Below are 19,828 nucleotides of genomic sequence, written 5' to 3'. Positions count from 1 at the left end.
TTTGAGGTAGGGCAGTGCTATTAGCCCCATTTTATAAATACAGCATGCCACTGAGGTCTGCAGGACGCAGAATATTAGTTGCACTGGTAACTGAATTCCCACAGGAGCCTAGATGCTTGTATTAGGCTTTTATAACATAACTTACTGCCACAGTTCCTGGGAATTTTTGAATGAACTGCAATGAGGCATTTTTATTCCTGTCTTGTGTTCTCTAACCATCTGGCTTGCCTCACTTTTTAAATGCATTGCTGGAGACAGGGCAAATGGAGAGTCCTTAGCATTTCAAAAACAGGTTTCCATATGAGAAAAAAAAAACCCCACCCAACCCAACCCCAGAAAAAACAGACAAAAAGAAACTCCCCTTCTGTTGCTTCCTCCCATTCCTGCAACATTCCCAAGTAGTCACCATGAAAAGGAGATGTCTTACTACCTTACTGTACGTGTACTTTGCCAGGTTCTACAGTTTAACAGCAATATCCATGTTTCTTCATCAGAAATGGGCCCATATTTTCAGTTTCTTAAAGAAAGAAACCTGATATGTTTTTCACTGCAAGTACATGGGTTCCCAGCAAAGTTTATGAAATTCTGACTGGCCGTGACATCTCCAGTACTGAAGGCCATCGAAAAATCAGAAGGTAATGGGTGGGTCTGCAGAAGTGTTAACATGACCGATCTCGGGATCTTGCTTTTGAACACAAGGATTATCTTTTGTATTGAAACATATATATTAGAGATGGAAAACCATCTTTTGTAGAATGCAAGAGCTAATGTTCCAGCTTTCCAGATTATTCTGAAATACAAGAGCAACACAGACACTGTTAATAATGCAATCAAAGCAATTTAAATCCTTTTAAAGCATCCACAAAGGATCCTTTGATAAGAAGCAACTTTCATCAGCCTCAAAGACTAGGCACTTTAGTATGTACTGTTTATTAAGTTTATACGTAGACAGTGGTAATTCCACTTGCGGCTGGAGAAGAGCAGCAGTAAATTATAAGACATATCTATAAGCATTAGTGTTAGACTTGCTGGTTTTAAATGAAAAATGTATTTATATTAATATAGCTCTAAATGGGGTTATTCAGTGTTTAAAGACGGAATTTGTTTTCCATTAGTACCCTGACTGGACACAAAACAATCCTGTAAACTTTAAAGGCTTTGGTCTTTTTTTTTTTTGACAAAACAAAGGAAATTGTTACAAGTGCACACTGTACGATGGGCTGTGAGAGTCTGGTTAGTTCAGCCATGCCGCATATTTCTTAATTTTGCTTTTAGTTCCTGCTTTTGTCCTCCCTTTCATTGTGTGCCCTTGTAAGGGAACTTACATGTAGAAAGCAAAGATGGGCAAAAAAACCAGAAGTGGGTTTAGATTTGGGCTGGGGTAGTTAGGAGCATCCTAACTTGAGCAGCATCCCCCCGACTTTGAATGAGGAGGGGGGTGTGCGATTTGGCAACATCTCTAGCTCACATTTCCATCCATCCCCGGGCTAGTGGGCATTGCTTTGACAGGCCTCAGCCCCTTGGAGAAAGGAAGCTTTACTTTTGGTGTGCCAGCAGTCTTACAAACTGACTAGTAGCCCCTTCTGGCTCTGATGCTGCTCCCTATTGTCCACCTTGAGCACAGGGACTGAGGGTTCCCTTGTATTCGAATGCTTTCTTCCATGAGTTTGGTGTGCTTCCTGTTGTTCTGGACTAAAGCAGGCTAGAGGAAGAGAACAGCAGATAAATAATAGACTTGGAACAATGTCTGTTTGAAAGATTTTGATTCACTTTAAAGAAAAAAAAAAAATTAGGAAGGGAAGATGAGTTCTCGTCTTGGGTCATTGAGCATGAGCAGGAAAAGAACTATTAATTCTTCCTACATCTACTTTGGGGTTTCCAGGTGTTAAGGAGAGGGTTTTTTTGTTTGGGGGGGGGGGGGTGTTTTTGTTTTGTTTTGTTTTGGGTTTTTTTTAGGCAGCAGAATTACATTGCATTTGGAGCTTACTCAGTTTTAATCCAGGCTGATTTAATGCCAAGGAGAGCAGAGATCCAGAGGCCAAGTCCAAATTTTCCTGTGCAGCAGCATGGTGCATGTCTTCTTGGCGATTCTCCAATGCATTTCTTTGAAATACCTTCTCTTGGGATTCCAGTATGTTAAAAAGGAAAATAAAATGCTACTTAATAGATAGTACAGAAGTGCAATCATTGGCCACACCAGTAATGATCAAAAAGCTGAAAAGATGTTCCTGGCTTTTGTAGACTTGAATAGGGAGATTTAAACTGAGCTCATCCCTCCCCACAGACATCTACAGGAGGAAGCCTCACCAGCTGGTTGCAGGTGTTGGATTAGCAGCCCCTTCAAAATGAGGGCTTCTGCCCAGAAACAGAAGTACAACTTTCCATAGCAGTCTTGCTTAGACACCTGCAGTTTACACTGAATGAAACAGCGTCAGAAAAGACTGATTTTCAGCCAAGAGCCCTCACCCAGTCTTGTAGCTCACCACTAACCCATCAAAACCCACAGGTATACTGCAAATGGGAAAGAGGAGGCGGGACCTGGTCTCTCTGCCGACCACTGTTTCTCTCTAGAATTGCTAAGGCGGTATTTTGAGCTGGAAAAAAAATGCTAGGTATTTAAATGGGAAATTAAGGTGAAAAACACCTTCACAAGGCACAGAGAGTTTTTTATCTAATTAAAATATTAGGGTTTTTTCCCTTTTACTTGGAAGTCAAAGATTTTATCGGCAGCAACTTTCTTTATTACCTTGTTTTGTGTTTTTCACTTCATCAACGGCATATTTTGATCAGTATGAAATTTTACTAATAGGACTAGTTTTGCTAGGCATGTGCTCAGATATTTTTCAGAACCTTACCAGAATATCTGTCAGGGAACAAATTTGGCCATAGACTTTGAATGGTGATGGCATTTTCTGTATGCAGGTGTAACTATTTTGGTGAGTGCTGTGTACGGGTTGCTCTTTAAAGTAGTATTTCAATACATAAGCTACAAAGAAAAGGGAAAAATGAGTCAGTAGAATTTAGAATAAATATTATTTATCTTTGTCTTATGAATGTTTATGATGGCATTTCATATAATACCTTTTCTATATTAATCTGTGTCGTTACTCTGTTAGGAATGTAAAGAATTCACTTGCATGCGCACATTATTTGCCAGTGATATTTTCTAAATAGTTTGGTGTCAGTGAGAAGTGACTGCTTTCCTAGGGCTTTGTCCCACCCAGCTTTTCACCCCCTTTTTGGGTGACTTTGCAGGTGTTAAACAGGATTGTGCTGAAGAGGGAGGATCTGACTACCAAAGATATCGCTCTCAGAGCTGTTTTAGTTACACTTCATCATCATAAGCATATGGTTTCACTTCCAAGTGTTTAACATTTCCATTTCCTCAGGAAATCATTCTTTCTATTTTTTAAACTTTTGAAACTAGATGGATATTTTTACTGGCAGGCGGACCGCGAGCGACACGACGATTAGCCCCAGCCCAGGGGAGCCCCTGGCCACGGTACCCGCCTGGCTCTCCATCCCCGCCCCTCGCGCAGCAGCTCGTGAGCACGGCTCGGGGTGCTCCAGCCAGGTCTCCGGGGTGCAGCACGCTGTTAAAACACTTCTGCTTTCCTTACTATAATAAAACTTTCCACTCCTTTTTTCTGCTTTAGCTGAGAGAGGTGTTTTTCTTTCTTAGTCCACTGCAGGGCCCATGCATCCCAAGAATTAGTTGAGAGCAGACTTAGTGAGGCCAATGGCAAGATCAGGGCCTAAGAAAATATTTTGTGTCACCTACAAGGAATGAAAGCAGTTGCATCATATATTTATTGTCTGTATTGGTATATCCAGCACTCAAACGAGCATGACCGAGGAGTGGATGGCTCCAGGGAACTGCTCTGGCTCTTGTGTTTTCAGAGATTATTTCTGGTATTTCCTTTTCCCTCATTACAAACGGGTCACCCTTCTCACATGTTGGCCAGGTTATGTACCGTAGGAGGAAGTCTGTGCTTGTGTCTTCTTTATGTTTCATTTACCCACATATGTAATAGTGTTTAGCTGCTTGTTTTCTTTTCCTGTTATGCTACAAAGTACAGTTATTGGATGTGTAATTTGCACACTTGCTTAGCTGATATCACTAGCCCTTTTGTTAGAAGAGCATCCTCTGCTACGGTGAGTGTCACCATATCATAACAACTTTGATAAACTAACTGCATTTTGTACAACAAGCGTTGTCACCGTGCTGTAGAGAAAATATAGGGCAAACTAGCTGATTAATGTATGTGTTCCTTTGTGTTTTATTGTGTTACAAATTCTGACAGTCACATTTTTTACACTGCTTGTTTAACATGAGGATGCTTGCTGTGGGTTTGAGCTTCCGGAGGGATTGAGTCCTGCCATCAGGCAGGCTGTGTGCTACCAATATTCAGGGTGTATATTTTATTCATACCCTCAGAAGAGTGAGTTCGTCAAGGTAGCAGAAAACAGCATCAGGCAGATGTAGTTCAACCTCCAGGCCTCCCAGGAGAGCTCACCTGAGCTGCTCAGCCTCTGGCTTCGTGCCAGCCTCTGGGACACTCTGAGTTGCTGTTTCGATCCACTCGGGCTCTTCCCTAACTCCTTTGCTTATCTAAGCACTGTGCGTGTCTGCACATCCCTTCGGCAAATACTTTCTCACTAAAAAAGCTACTTGCTCAAGCAGCAGAAGCTTGGACCACATGCAAGGACTCCCCCAAAGCTGCTCAGTGTCCAAGCGAGCCCGCTGGCTTTCTTGTCATACGTGTCTGTGTCGTGGTGTTCCACGCTGGAGGCTCCAGCTCATGCAAACAAACCAGTGCCCTCGTAGTTACGTAGCCTAGAGGTCAAGTCAGGATTTACACAGGGATTTCGATGCAGTTTTATTTGCTACAGGGTATCAAAGCATTGCAATCTTCTGGATAGCTTGAGTGATATCCTGATCCAAAATGGACTGGCAGTGCCAGACACAAAATGGTGCTGGTACGTTGTTCCAGACTGCTTCAGAAGACCGTACCAGAGCAGGACCATACTGAACTAAAAGCGCAGTCCAGCTAGCCCCAACCCGTGTCTCCAGTGACCACCCTGTAGGTGCTTCAGGGGCCAGTTCCTGAAGGACAGCCATACCTGCACACAGGCGCAGCACTGGGCAAGCACCCTCCTTCCTCTTACAAGAGGCAGCCTGGGGTGCTCCTGCCCACCTGCCACCCAGCTGCAGGTCAGCAAGTCCAACATCTCGTATAGCATTTTCTCTTCAGGAAGGATACCCTGGTTTTGCAAAACATGGTCCCCAGGGCGCGACCCGTGACGAGCGAGCCCTTGGGCTGGGTGCCTCCATGGCAAAGGCGAGCTCCATCGGAGCCGTGTGCCTGCAGGTGTTCTCCGTGGAGTGGATGGAGCTGAAGGGTGCCGGGGGCCAAAGAAAAGGGGGAATAAAAGACATTGCAGGAGCAATTCCAGGCCTGAGAGAGAAGTAACCAAGGCACTGACAACTTGTGTGGGTTTCATATGTCTGTTTGCAGTGCTATGTTATGTGTTTAGAAGCTGGTTGTTTCCATAATAACAGCAAGTGCCATATGGCAGCGAGGAGGGTGGTGAGAGAAACGCTCAAGGAAACACAGTATGTTGTTTGACATGTGTGTGCTTCTGGAGGAATAACGTGTCTCGAGCAAGTACTGCTGCTGCAAACAGGCTGGGGGATTTGCTGCTCTCACCAGAAAAATATCCAAAGCCCTCTCAGCATTTGTACTGGTGCAGTGCCAGTTAATGATGTCTGCCCTTTTCCCATATTTTCCTGCAGACAGTCCCTGTGATGAGTAGAGGAACTTTTGCTTTACTGGGAGTGATGGTTCTGGATGCACCAGCACAGGGGAATGGCATTTAAACGTGGCGTTTAAGAGGAAATGCAGTTCTGTAAAGGAGTGCTGCGTGAAACTGAAACCAGCTAGATACCGTATGCTCCATCCATTCGTTAATGCTCAGCAAGTAAATAGCAGAAAATTTGAAACCTTTGAAAATGCATAGTTTGCAATAATTGTTTAGTAGAGAGTGGGCTGAGCATTTCCAGAGATTAAGGGCACTTTATTGCATATCTAGGAAGCATCCAGGAAGGTCTCCACAAATTCCAGCTTTTCCTACCCTTTAATGTATGACTCACATTTCAAGGACTTGTAATTTGCTCCCCACATTCCCACAAACACCACCAGTCTGAGCGGTACCTTTGCAGAGTGCCTATATTTCCACCACAGAAAAATGTGAAATTATTTTTTCATAATAGCTGAATAGCTTTTGCGGGACTTTTACCAACATCAGCTCTATAAAATTGACCATCTCTTGTTTGAGTCTTAAAGCCATTAATTATATTTGTATTCGGATACTTGAAACATGGTGGCGGGGAGAAGGCGGCAGTTGTGATTTGGGGTCATAGTTCTGCACTCACTTGCAATACTTTAAACTCCTAACCAACCCAAAAGGGAAAGCTCTTCTCATTTTCATGCTTCTCTTCTCTTTATTGCCTCTAGAGAGAGATTACTGCAGCATATGTGAAAAGCAGCCGATCGGAAGGCTTCTCTTTCGGCAGTTCTGTGAAACTCGACCCGAGCTCGAGTGCTGCATTAGGTTCCTTGACTCGGTGGTAAGTCAATTCTTGTGATATTTCGGGGTGCTTCACAGCGCTCTCCTGACAGAGGAGACTCCCTTGACCCCAGGAAATCACTGTTTCATGGGACGTGATTTTGTGTCTAACGCACCTGAGCAAGCAGCGGACAGGCCTGACCCCGACGGCATCCCAGCACCGTTGGCGGTAGAGGGGCAGCGCTGCCCGCGGGGTTGGTGCCAGCCTTGGGGAGCGCGAGCCACCGGAGCGGGAGAAGGACAGGCACCCCGGCACGGTGCGGGCGTAGCCTCCATTCATGTCAATGATCAAACAGCTGAGCTGCTGTGAATAACGTCTTTTGATGTGGGTGAAGCCTGCAGTGCTGGGAGGCACTGGGAGGAAAGGGCAGATGATGAATGGACTGACAAGAGAGGATGAGGAGTATGATAATACCCATGTCTATCTCTTACCAAGCCTTTTTCATCAGTAGACTTCAGGGTGATTTACAAAGGACATCCTGATTGTTATCCTGGTTTTTCAAATAGGAAAACAGAGGCACAAGGTGTAGAAGTGACTTGGTTGAGGTCACCAAGAAACAAATCTGCTCCGCTTTCCACCCCAGTGAGTTATCAGTTAACCTGGCCACTGAGCAACACCCCCCAGCCCCGGGGGACCTGACGCTCTTTCCAAGTCTGGCAGCACTTGGCCGTGTGCAGTGCCAGCAGGAGAAGCTGCTCACAGTAGAAAAGTCTCTCAATGGCTTTCTTGCTGGGAGCTTGCAGGCATGTAGGGTGTTGATGAGCCAAAAGGAAGATGAACTTGTCACTGCTGGGTGTGAGGGTCGGGGAGGCTTTGCTCTCTGGCTGACACTGACAGTCAAAAGCAAAACGATGCATACCCACAGGAATAAAATGGTTTTGTTTGTCCCATGGTGAGGCTATTCTGAAGTATAAGGAGATGTGAGGATTGCACTGAAGTTGTAAAAGTAAGAGTCTGGGAGAGGACACGTGGTCACTTAAAGTTTATGTTAGTACTGCAGTATCTACAGCAAATCTACAGCATCACAGAAAGGGTTGGATAAAGTCCTATTCAGGTCAGTCTTAGCTGGTCACAACTTCTACCTGATATTCCTAGCACTGGTCGTGATTTTCCTCAGTGAAAGGTTTAGCCATCGAGGTACGTGAAACCGCTAACATCTGACAAACACTCTGTGCAGCCGTGCTCAAGGCCGGCAGGCAGGAGGGCGTTTTGGGTACCCTGGATGTGTTTATTCTGCACCCAACCAGCATCGTCTAGTGAGGTGTCTGCCACCGTGAAACACCACGCACCCGTCTGGGGGGAGGCATCCCCGCAGAGATATCACATAAGGTGTGACGCCCGTGGGCCTGAGGAGATGGGCAATGGCCATCCCTCTAGGAAGCTGCAGAAATCCCTTGGGAGACAGCCACAAAAGCCTGCTTCCAAGTGGTTTTAACTTCAGACGGAAGAGACGGAGCCATCCTCAGTTTGGAGAGGGTCAGCGAGGCTCTGTTCTTTTCTCACACCTCCTCGCAGCGGCAGGCGTCACACGTTGGTTCCAGCAGCGCCCAGGGGCTGCAGCGAAGAAGCCCACATTGTGCGAGCCCTGCACACGCCTGGCAGCAGGCACTCAGGCCGTGCCGCTTCAGCTGGCAGGGGTAATAACATCTGGGCAGAAGGAAGCATTGCTGTCCCCCCCGTGTGCCCCCGACAGTGCCACCAGCCACAGAGCATCACTTGATAACCTTCGCTGCGGCGCTGCCCCGAGCCTCTGCCAGCCTCTCCCGGCAGCGCCGGCTGCCCAGCCCACCTCCGGCTGCGGGAATGGAGGGCACTGTGTCATTTCGTTCTCCTGAAGCCCTGTGGAGCCGTGCCAAGCACTGAAATTCCGTGTCCTCCCAGCATCCGTGCAGCACAGGCAACACCGGTCCTGCGAAAGCTTGTGGTGGGACTCGCTTTGTTTTAAAGCTCCCTCTCCGAGCCATCCTGGACTGATATCCCCAAATCCTTTTGCGAGGGTGCGCTTTGCACCCACCCCCGGGTTGCTTTTGCAGACTGGAGCTGCCCTGCGTACCTTGAGCGGGCCAGCGATCTGTTCCCAGTTAGGCTCAGAATGGCAGTATGAGGATTTCATGAACAAAATGCCTGGCTGCGTGGTGGTCTGAATATTTACTCTTTCTCTCTTCTTTTTAATGCTAATTAACAGCAGTCTCCTTTGTTTATTGATTTCAAATTCTGTACAAGCTTGCTCCCAGCCCATGAAAATCCCTGTATTAGGCAATATTAAGGTCGAGCAACACAGCCCGTAGCCATTAAATTGGATGATTGCTGCTGAAATTCGCCCAGCAGGGTCACACTGCATCGAGTGAGTAGTGGGATTCAGGCCAAGTCCTACGTTAGGCAAAAAAGCCGTATAATGAGACCAGAAGTTTGACTTTACAGCCCTATTCTGAGACCACCAGGAATGTGAAACCTTTTGGAGACCACCTGCTGTAACAAGCCCCAAGCAGAAAAAGCCACGAGCCTCCACTTTCTTTTGACTTAGTTATTTTTCTAACATGAGATGCAACATTTAGCTTTTGGGTAATATCAAATAAAAAGAAAAAAAATAATAGAGGAAAATATTTAGCTGTTCATGAGAGGCTCAGAGAGCTTTTTGCACAGAGGTAAGACCACCTCTCTTTTACAGAGCACAGCTAAGTGACTTTACCAGGTCACACAGTAAGTCATTGGCAGAAGCCAGTAATTGATGCCTCCCAATTTTTAACAGTTTTTTAGCCAGTGCACTCAGCTGCCTGCAAAGAAAGCAGTGATGGGGGCTCCTGGGAGGAAACCAGAAGCTGAGTCAGACACTCAGCAACCTCCATTCCCATACTTATGTGAGATTAAGTTTTGCAAGCTCTCCCTCACACCTTTGCTTCCAAAGACTGGTAAAATCAACCAGACCTTGCAGACAAGAATACGTAAAGAGGAAAAAAAAAAAAAAAAATCCCCTCCTTGCTGGACATTTATTTCAACTATTGGGTGAAATAACTAACCAGGCCTGATGTAGTCTCCTGCAAATCTAATTATAACAGCATCTGGGTTTTTTTTCCTGTATCGTTGAATAGTTGTTAGGCTGCTTTCTGAAGAAAAAAGGATTTGTATCATTAAATTCTGCATGCATGCAGCTGCGTATCTGTCAGTTCCCTCTGAAACCTGTGAATACCTCGGCCAATTTCAACTAATAATTGCGATTCAAGTGCTCAGAGGCATAAAGTTTCTACATGTTTTCTGAGAACAGTACTCGGGTAATTAGCCACAATCTACCCATTGTAAAACGGACTACAAAGATACGTGGTTTGTGAGTAGTAGGCCCCAATATTAAATGATAAAAGCCATAAAAACGAAGAGATGCAGAGCTTTGCAGTGCAATACGGGTGGAGCTGGGGGTGTTTTGTTCCCACCGCTGCTGGGGGACCCGTCAGTGGCCATCGGTGTGGCTGGCTGGGGAATGGGGCAACAGCAACCCCTTCTCCTAGCCAGTACGGTAAAGCGGTAAAGCCAGAGCCATCTCTTATTACAGATATTGTGCAAACAATTTCATGACAGAGGTCCTGATTTGACTAGATAAAATATCTAGCAAGAAGTACCGATGGCTGCAACTTGTGCCTGTGAATGCGTTGCGTGCTTATCTGCGTGCATGTAAACACAAAGATCTCATGACCAGTTCACCAAACCCTTATGTAGCCATTCAGATGAAGGAACTATGTGAACATAAACTATTATCATTAAATGGACATGGCTTATGATTAAATAAGCTTCCCTACAAGCCCTTAACAAAGAATTCACACACAGCCCTGAAGCACGCTTTGCTGTGCTTACAAATATTTTAGCGACATCATACAACTTTGGAGCTGTTGGAAGACAGCCATTAAAATAAGGTGTTAGGGGATACATTTCCTGGGCTGAAAGGCAGATTGGTGAGCAGGGAATCAGCTAGCAAGAGGTTTTTCCTTCCCCGCAGCCCATGCCTCCAGCACAAGAAGGCGGCAGTTCAGGGCAGACCTCTTGCCCCATCCCCTTCTCAACAGGACGTTCCCAGGGTGCTGGCTCCTGACATTTCCCTCTCCTCTCCTGTGATTTTTGTGTGCTGTTATAATGAAGACTTTAGCTTCTGGACTCCCTTTCCTGCTTTGTCTACTCACATTCATAATTTTTAATTTTTTTTTTTCCAGGGGAGGGCTTTTAACATTTTAATGTGGACCAGATTTAGATTGACTGGAGGAGAACATGGTCAAGGAGAAAATAACCTGACATTATTTTCTCTCTGACCTGTACAATGTTATTTCTTTGCACTGAAGTCACACAGAAATACGTTCTCTGGAGGAAAATAGCCCTGCTGCCTCTCCAGGTTGTTTCTGCTCGTGCTATCTATCCAGGCACGGGGGCCGGGGGTGAGAGGCACAGTCTCCTCAGGTGGACTTTTCAGCTGAACGCTTCACTAGACATTACACTTATCTGGGGTAAAAGGATGAACGAGCATCCATTTAATGCCATTTGTAAAAACCCTGTCTCACTGTTAGGGAGATTTCATTTGGTTAAGTCCCTTACATGGTGTATAAACCATCTGTGTATGTGTGTCTTAAAGCTGTTCAAGGCTTTTTCCATCAGAAATGCCAGTTTGTTGATATCAACAAACTCATTAACTCAAAACGTGTTTTTAAACAGTCAAAAGGGCTCTTTTTGCCCTGCGTTTAAATATGAAAAATGTGGTTTCAAGTTCACTTTTCATTTAGAAATGCGAGTTATTATGAATCCCAGCTGTTTGGGCTTTGCCTTCCAATTTTCAGTCACAGATTTTAAATCTCCAGCGGAGGCAAGTGGAAGGGCAGTCGCTGGGGCACAGAGCAATAACAGGGCAGAGCCTGGAGTCCGAGGAAGGAGTGAGCAGGAGCTGGAGCAGAGAGATGCTGGGGATAACAGAGGAGGGAGCTGAGAAAGCAGAGGTGTAAAATTGGGACCAAAATGCCAGTAGCCTCCTGCAGATGCTCAGAAGGTCACTCCACTGCTCCTGACTTATACCAAGAGGCCGAACCCGCTCTGGTGGGAGTGGCTGTTCCCATCTCCATCTCCTGGTGGGTACGAGGGACCGACTCCCGTGGCCATGCCACGCTCCCGCAGGCAACCAGCAGCTACCTGCCATGGGAGAGAGTCCTCCCAGGTCTGCAGAGAGATCCCTTTGGCTCCATTTTTCAATTTTGACATACTTTTAAGCCATAGAGTTTCAGGAGCTCAAAGAATATTAACATGAAAATCAAACACTAGATAAAACGATGTGTCAGAATTGAGGTTGCTGATGCGGGCCCCCGCTGGGTCCCTGTGCCATTGCCCTGGCAATGCTCTCCATCGGTCACTGGCACCCTCCACCCCCCGAACTTCTTGCTTGGCTGTCCTTGAGCCCACGGCCCCATCCCACAGCCAGCGATGGCTGGATGTCGCTCCCTTTCCCAGTGGAAGTGCGTTTTCCGATCTCGCTCAGCCCATCCGGAGGGCAGCTGCTCCGAAGGGAAGGACGCTTTCACCCCTGTGCCCCATTCAGCCAGGGTTGCTTCTAGGGAAGCAGGAGCCACTGAAATAACTACTACCTCCAAAACAGCCGCCAGAAGAAAAGTTAGCAACAAACAGCGGCCAGCCCACATCCTCTCGCCATTTGGACTGAAGGATCAGCGCCTGCCCGCAGAAAGAGCCTTCCCTGCAGCTCGTCCCATGCAGTCAGGGTGATCGTAAATCCTCCCCTCATTTATGAGCTATGAATAGGGCCCTGTCTGACCTAACTAGGGCATGGAGAAGCTATTAGACTTCAGAGCAGGAGCCTTGAAACACATGCCTGGATTCATCAAAGGAATAATGGAAAATATTTTGTTCCATATGGATTTTAAGTAATGATGTTATTTCTAGCAATTAGGGATTTGCAAACTGTAGCCGTGCTTTTGAGTATTGTGGAAGAAGGGGATGCATCTTGTGATTTAAGCACAAGACTGAGAGTTGAGGACCTTGGTATGCTTCCCAGAGTGAGCATGGGGAAGTCACTCTCTCTCTGCACAGGTAATTCTTCCTGCAATGGCAGTCCATGGCTGAAAATGTACCAGTATCTCTTGCCGAATAGCTCAAATGTGGCACTGAAGGGACAAATAATAATGAAGTTAGAAACAAAATTAAACGGGCTTCTAGTACTTGAGCTACAGTGAAATCAACACTGTTCACAGTTGGAGCTTATGGTTCCTTCTCACACCCTCACTTGTCTGTCACTTCCTACCTTCACCACCACAGTGTCGCATTTTCTGAGGATGTCAAATGCAAGTATAATTAAACTTTCCTTTTATTCCTTCCCAAGTATCTTGAGATAGATACTCTGTGTATGCGTGTGTGTGTATGCATTTAGCTCTGCATATGTTGGATCCCATCAGGAACTGCATTTCAAAACATTGATCCAATTCCTGCTAAACTTGTGTCGTCTTCTGGTCTGTCCTGATTTGCTTCCTGTTGTACAATTCAGATGGGATGTAAATGTAATAGGGTATCTGTGGCAAAAAGGACGTGGAATTTTTTGACATCTCCCTGGTGCATTTCAAATGGCAGATAATGACTTTGAATCAGGTCTTATTTATATAAAACCAATATATTACCAGGATCCAGAGTCTAAAAGCAAATGGAGGAGATAGAAATAATCAATATTGGATAAATTGTAAATAGCACTGAATGGAGGACTCAGAAGATCTCCTAGATGCTTCCATGCTGAGTCAATGCCAAGGAGTTCTCCTTTCTTTGCAGTCTTCTGCCCAGACAGTTATATTTAAGTACAATTATTTTCTTTTATTAAAATACATTATTTCTCTTTTCTTTTACATGAAAATCACCTAGTTTGTCTGTGAACCTAATCATAAACTGTAAGGTCCAAATAAGATGCAACCTTCACCTTTAAAAAAAGTGTTCCTTCTGTTACTCTTGCCATTGCTTTATCCCCTAGCAAGGAATTACGAAGAAAAATGCTGTTAAGATGCTGTAAACATTCAAGAGTGTCTGTGCTTTAAGAGCTGAAATGACCCATACTCAGATACCATCTAAAAGGACAGGAAATTGGATGAAAGATTTTTTTTAAACCCTTGTCTGAAGTTTTACGAGAATGTAATCAGTTCATCCCCAAAATGGTCACTAAAAGAGAAGCACTGCATTTGTGGATTTTAGCTTTCGGTGTATTTTTCATCAGCAATACAGGTATCTCTGTTATTTGGAGTCGTTGTCATTTCCCAAACCAAATCAGATCGTAGTTCTAGATTGTTCAACCAACCTGCTATGTATGTGTATAAATATGTAGCTTCAGACTTAAGCTGCAATAGCTAAATCAGCACTGGCCAGATAGATGGGTAATAGCATTATTACTACATTGTGGTTTTCATGTCATTCCTAGGTCTGCTTAGCGAGGGTATCCATTACAGCCTGCCTTCGGATTTATTGCATCAAGCTCGGAGCAGTACATACGTCTTCCAATGGGCAATAGTTCTGAAATTTGTTCTTCCAAGTATTTGCCAGTTCAGTCCGATTTACCTTTTTTTTTTTTCTTTTAACTTCCTCCTCATTTATCATCTCAGACAGCTTGTATTGGACCAGGTTATTTAATTGGTTTGGCAGAACTTTCTGGGATCCTTTTTCTAATACAAGCAGTCATGAAAGCTGTTAGGCTGTCTCCTTTTTTTATTTTTTTCTGGAAAATATTTTGATCCTAAGGCTGAAGCTTTGTGTCCTGTGCGGTGCCAAGTGGGAATGTCTCTAAGAACTCATCGTCGTCATTTAGCCACTGGAGTCCCACGTGGCGCGTGTTTCCTTCGAATGCCTGCCATGGATCCAAAATTCCATGGATTAATGGCTTCATGGTGCACAAGTAATGTTTTCTTTGATTCTTATGTAAAAGTTGTCCTGAAACTCATCAAAAGTCAGTAATGCTGCAATACATTGACTAGTGAGAATTTTGAAATGTAGCTAAACTTTATGTGGGGGAATGTGGGGCTCTCTTTTTTAATGCACTGGGGAAGTTAAAGAGAATTTTGCCTATAGTGTCTATTCCTCTAAATGGTCTCTCCTTTTTTATCTTGGTCCTAAGAAATCCACCTAAGAAATTGTCTTTTAGACCTGCCTTCTGGAGGGAATGGGTCAAGGATCACTAAAAGTGATGGGCAAATCTCTCTACTTTGCAGAATGGGTGTTGTTAGACCAAGGGGAAGTGTTAGACCAAGGGGAAGACGTAAATAAATAGGCAGGATGCATTCAACCAAAAAGACAATCTACTGAAGAAGTTCACCTGGTGCTTGAAATACCACTGTGGCAAGAATGAACAAATATTCACTTTCTCTACTGCTCAAAGAAATAGTTTTACCTTCTGTGTCCATCTTCCCTTTGAGCAAAACCAAATAAAGTTACTGTCTCTAGTCACTGAATGCTTTCTGAAAGCTGGCTTGGCAAGGCTATAAATTATAAATTAATTACATGTTATTGGTGTTAATTAAGAGACATCATCTCAGAAAATGCACCACTAGGGTTTGGTAAAAATATAGTGGAAGATTTTTAATAGGATTGTGTGTATGGGTTTTACTTCTATTAGAAAAAGGTATTTATCCTTCAGATTTTTCAGACAGAGCATTCCATTAAGGTCACATCCAAAATGAAGTTATAATGGTGAAATATGAGTGCAAATATTGACTTTTTTTTTATATCTGTTCCAGGCAGAATATGAAATTGCTCCAGATGAAAAGCTGGGAGAGAAAGGAAAGGAAATCATGATGAAATACCTCACCCCAGAGGTAAGGGGCAGCCAAAGTGGCATTACTGAAGGAATGCTGCAAGGCACACCTTTGCTAAACAAGGTTGTTAAAGGCTTTGTAAACTGGAGTTCTAAAATTTATGGTGGCAATCTCCAGTGAAGAAACCTGCAAGTCTGATACAAACAGTCAGAGAGAAAAAAAAAAAAAATTATAATCCAATCCAGCAGTTGACTTCTAAGGATGAACTTGAGCTTCCCAGGGGCTTAATTCATCTGTGGATGAGCAGGGGGCTTCTCCGGTCTCTTCTCAGTGTGCAAAGCTCTATGTCTGTGGTGTAATGCAAGAGACCTCAGCTGTTTCCAACAGATGCCACAATTATTTCCTATCCAGCTCAAAAGAGGTGGTGGCATTTCATATACTGTTGTGTAGAAAGCACCGGGAAAAATGGTCTTTGGTAACAGACAGTGTGTTTTGGTGCAAAAATTCCCACTCCCATTCCCACCACCATTTGCCCCGGGGACATGCAAGACTGACATGGGACAGCGTGTTTTGGAGCTGAGGTGCTATCACCCATTCTTGTTTCCACCACTGTCGGTTCCTCAGTGTTGCATGTTGGGGCTGTCGGAAGGAGAGGAGCTCATGGTAGCAGCTGTGTCCACAGGGTGGCACTCCAAACAGGACTACAGATCTGCTGCTGGAATTTTGGACAGGCTGCACTGGGACTAACTCTTGGCGGGGGGGGGGGGGGTGTGATCATTTGCTGACCACCTTTAGCCTTTGCAACAAAAGTCACTGCCAGTAAGTAATAAACATCCAACTTCAAACACAAGAACAATACTAGGATTTTTCCTAAGTTGCTTTCATAAGAGTAATCAAGATGTACAATTGCTGCTTCCACTGTTTTACAAGAGAAATACATTTGACCTTCAGAAGAATGAATTGCATTTTTGGCAGATGTCTTTCTAAAGCGTTTAAATGGTACAATATGTTTTGGAGGTGCAGGAGCAGAGCAGACCACTTTTTTTCCAGTCAGTCATTTTCCTACAATAAATTTCAATGCATACTTTCGGTTATCTCAGACTGCATTTTGGGATCTGGTTTCATTTACTAAGCCTGGCTAGTTTCATGTGCAGCTATTTAGCACTGCCAATATGAGTTCCTGCTGCCCATTCATTAGGGGCATGAAGTTCCACTGCTTTTTAAATCCACCGAAATGACCATTTGTCTTAAATTTTCTGTCAACAGAGGAACGAGGGACAAATACGAAGGGAGAATATTTCCCACTGGTCTATTTCTCATCTGGAAATGGAGAAAGGCATTTTGCTGATAGCAGGGCTAGTAAAGTGAGAGAAGGATAGTACTGCTTTGTTTCAGATGGTCTTGGTGCAGGTTTCCAGACGCCAAATCCCTTCCCTGTTGTCCCATGGCACTCCTGCCATCCTTGTCCATTTGCCAGCAGCCTCATAGTGCAGCAGAAGCACATGAAATAGTTTAGCGAGGTAAGTGAATGTGCAGTGAAGACCAATCTGAGAGCAGCTGCTTCTTCATCAAGAAAAAATGGTGGTGTTACAGGAATGGAAATTACTGGGACTCCAGAGCTGGAGTTTCCATTCTCTGCCATGCTCTGCACTTCATATTGGACCTGTATACCTGGTTTTGCAGTACATAAAATGGGCATAGGATATTTACAGTCTGTTCTGAAACTTTTCTGGTATTTGCAAGTTACCTTAACATCTTTGGGTAGAAGGAAACACAAAGTTGTGCTCCTTCACTTGTAATCTAAAACTGCCTCCCTCATGGTGGTGCTTTAATGTCTGCATTGGTCTCGCTGCACTTTTTTTTCTTAATGGGAAACTTCTGCTTCTTCCCAGAGGGATGTTTAAGCCCTGTGTAGCAGAAAATACTTCTTAGAGGCGAGGTTGACTGTGCCATAGCAATGGGTTGAATGCTAGATTCTCTAACAGGTCTCCCACGCAATAAGTACTTAAAAAAACTAGAGCAAGGCCTGGATTAATTCCATTTCTTTTTAGATACCTAACTAGGGTACTCAGATCAGGAGTTCAGATGGCCTACTGTCCTTTCTTGCCAAGAAAGAGAAATAAGAACCTCCAAAGGACAGATTTTAAGCCATTAGAAGTCAGTGATTTGAAGCCAGGTTAGATGCTTGCAGTCAAGAGGGATGAATCTGGACCCAAATGTCCTAATGGAATATCATCCTGACCAGCAAAGAAACCTTCTTTTCATTAGGAGCCGCATTTCTCCATTTAGTTATCAGTCCCTTGAAAGATACAAATTGCCGCTGATTCCAAAGTCTTCTGCTTTCAGAGGAATGCTTCTTTTAAGTAGGTGTGTGTCTGTGCTTCAAAGAACCTGATTGTCTTGATATAAAAATAGTGTGACATACAGCTTGACTGATAGAATAAAATTATAGGTTTAGTTCTTGGACAGATAATTCAGTCTTATAATGTGAGGAGTATTTTTCTGAGAGTGCATGATCAGAAGCAAAATGAAAACAAAAAGTAGACTTCATGCTCTTTAATATTTATAAATGATTTTTAGTTCTTGCTTAGATTTTTAAATGTCATACATATTTAACATACAATGTGTCAGTATATCATCATTCTAAAGTACATTCATTTGCATAGGGAACATGCACTTTATTTAATAAAACATATACGACTTGCACAGCAGAAAGGAAAACACTTTCCCAGATGAATAGACATCATACCAGTACTTACAGCCTCATGTGACTCACGCAGCCACTGTCTGCAAGATGGTGCTACACTGCACAGTTAGCAGACTCAAACGTGTGGGAGCGGTGAATTCCCGCGTGGAGAGCTCTGTGTGAGAACATTCAGCGTCAGCCCCGAGGCTGCTAAACAAGCTCAGCACTTGCCAAGATGGTTGAGGGGGGAGGCACTTTTTCAAGTAATCACAATTCAGGCTCTTCACAGCTTTAGCATCCTGAACAGCCCCTATGTGCTCCCTGGGGAAGTTGAGAAGAGGTCTAGCAGCCTGTTGTCGTGGTTGACGCTAGCGATGGCATAAGCAGGTCAGGCTTCCACCATCTCCCTGGCCTACAGGCAACAGCGATGACAAATTCTGAATGTGTCCTTGCACCTGGAAGGGAAAACAGGTGGTTTAGGCCTCTTGAAGAAGTGGCATGTAGGAATAACCTCCCTAGGGATGTGGTAGAGTCCTTATCACTGGAGGTTTTCAAGATGCTATTGGACAGGGTGCTAGATAATCTCATCTAGGCTCTCTTTCCCACAAAACGTTGGACCAGATGATCTTTAAAGGTCCCTTCTAACCTGAGCTGTTCTTAGGATTCTGTGTACTCAGGTGCTCATCTAGGAAGACATTAGTATTCCCTCTCTCTTGCCTAAAGTTTGTTGAAACATTCATATCCAGAAGGCCATTCTGAACTATTTGATGGGAGGGAAATGTAAGGACTATACATGATCTTCACTCTGAGGATGCCAAAATACAAGTGTTTTTCATGACTTCCTTAGCAGCTTCACTTGAGTGGTGAGCGGGAGAGTTAAAACCCACAGAAGAGGTGTCCTGTAGCTGAAGACACCCCCCATCCTTGAAACATACTCTGAAGAATTGTTAACTTACTTCTTCGAGGAGGTCTAACTGTGAGCTGGCTACTCCTCAGGGACTATTTGGGGATGAACACTAGTGAGAGGGCCTTGTCCGTTAAGAGGGAGAGACCTAACGAGACATGTGCCACCTTGACTGTTAAAAGGAAGAGACCCAACGAGGCGTGTACCACTTCAGTACTGTAATCTGAAGGGAACTCCACCTGCAGGCTGCCTTTGCTTCACAGGCGCAGCGCAATGGTTGCCATACTGGCAAGATCAATATTTCTTGACTAGAGTCTTGCTTCTTCATGAGAGGCTTTAACAGTTTCCATGAAAAAGGCACTTAAAGCTGCCTTCTTGACTTAATAAGCCCATAGGGCAAAAGTCCAACCCACAGGAAGTCTAAGATTTCTGAGGTTGTGAAATATGATGGTAAAACTGCTAAAATGAATTGGTCACAAATATTTCTTTCCTGGCTTTTCCTAATCTCAACGGTTGAGTGGGAATGTTTCAGTTTTAGGTTCCAGTTCTGTCTGTAAATGGAAAAGCCCTCAGTGCTTCGTGGAACAGTTGAGTTAAGCTGAACCAGGCCTGGCTTCATTACCTGGCTGCTTCTTTTACTGGAAGAGCAAAGAGATATGTTTACCTTTTTACTGCTTTTAAATTAGAGTTTTGCATCTCCACGCAGCATTTTTGCCTTCCTGCCTGACAGCTGCCATGCCATACGCTACTAAATCACTAGCCCATTATTTTCTTTTTCACTGTAAATCACCTTGAGATACTTTGAGAGATGCTATATAAAACTAAATTGATTTGAAATGGCTCTTAAGACA

The 19,828-nt window shown here is 44.3% G+C and overlaps 1 protein-coding gene across 1 annotated transcript in view; it reads left to right on the top strand.

Moving 5' to 3' along the window:
* The window catches only part of GRK5 (G protein-coupled receptor kinase 5), a 173,340-nt gene that overhangs the window by 108,683 nt on the left and 44,829 nt on the right, over positions 1-19,828 (top strand). Inside the window, exons 3-4 of the mRNA XM_075717417.1 lie at positions 6,519-6,631; positions 15,370-15,447. Of these exons, the coding sequence (XP_075573532.1) occupies positions 6,519-6,631; positions 15,370-15,447 (191 nt within the window). The remainder of the gene's footprint in view (positions 1-6,518; positions 6,632-15,369; positions 15,448-19,828) is intronic.

The sequence above is a fragment of the Pelecanus crispus genome, chromosome 10 (genome assembly GCF_030463565.1).
Source record: "Pelecanus crispus isolate bPelCri1 chromosome 10, bPelCri1.pri, whole genome shotgun sequence".
Lineage (NCBI taxonomy): Eukaryota > Metazoa > Chordata > Aves > Pelecaniformes > Pelecanidae > Pelecanus > Pelecanus crispus.
Note: the sequence above shows the minus strand (reverse complement) of the source record. Positions and strands in the feature narration are given on the sequence as shown.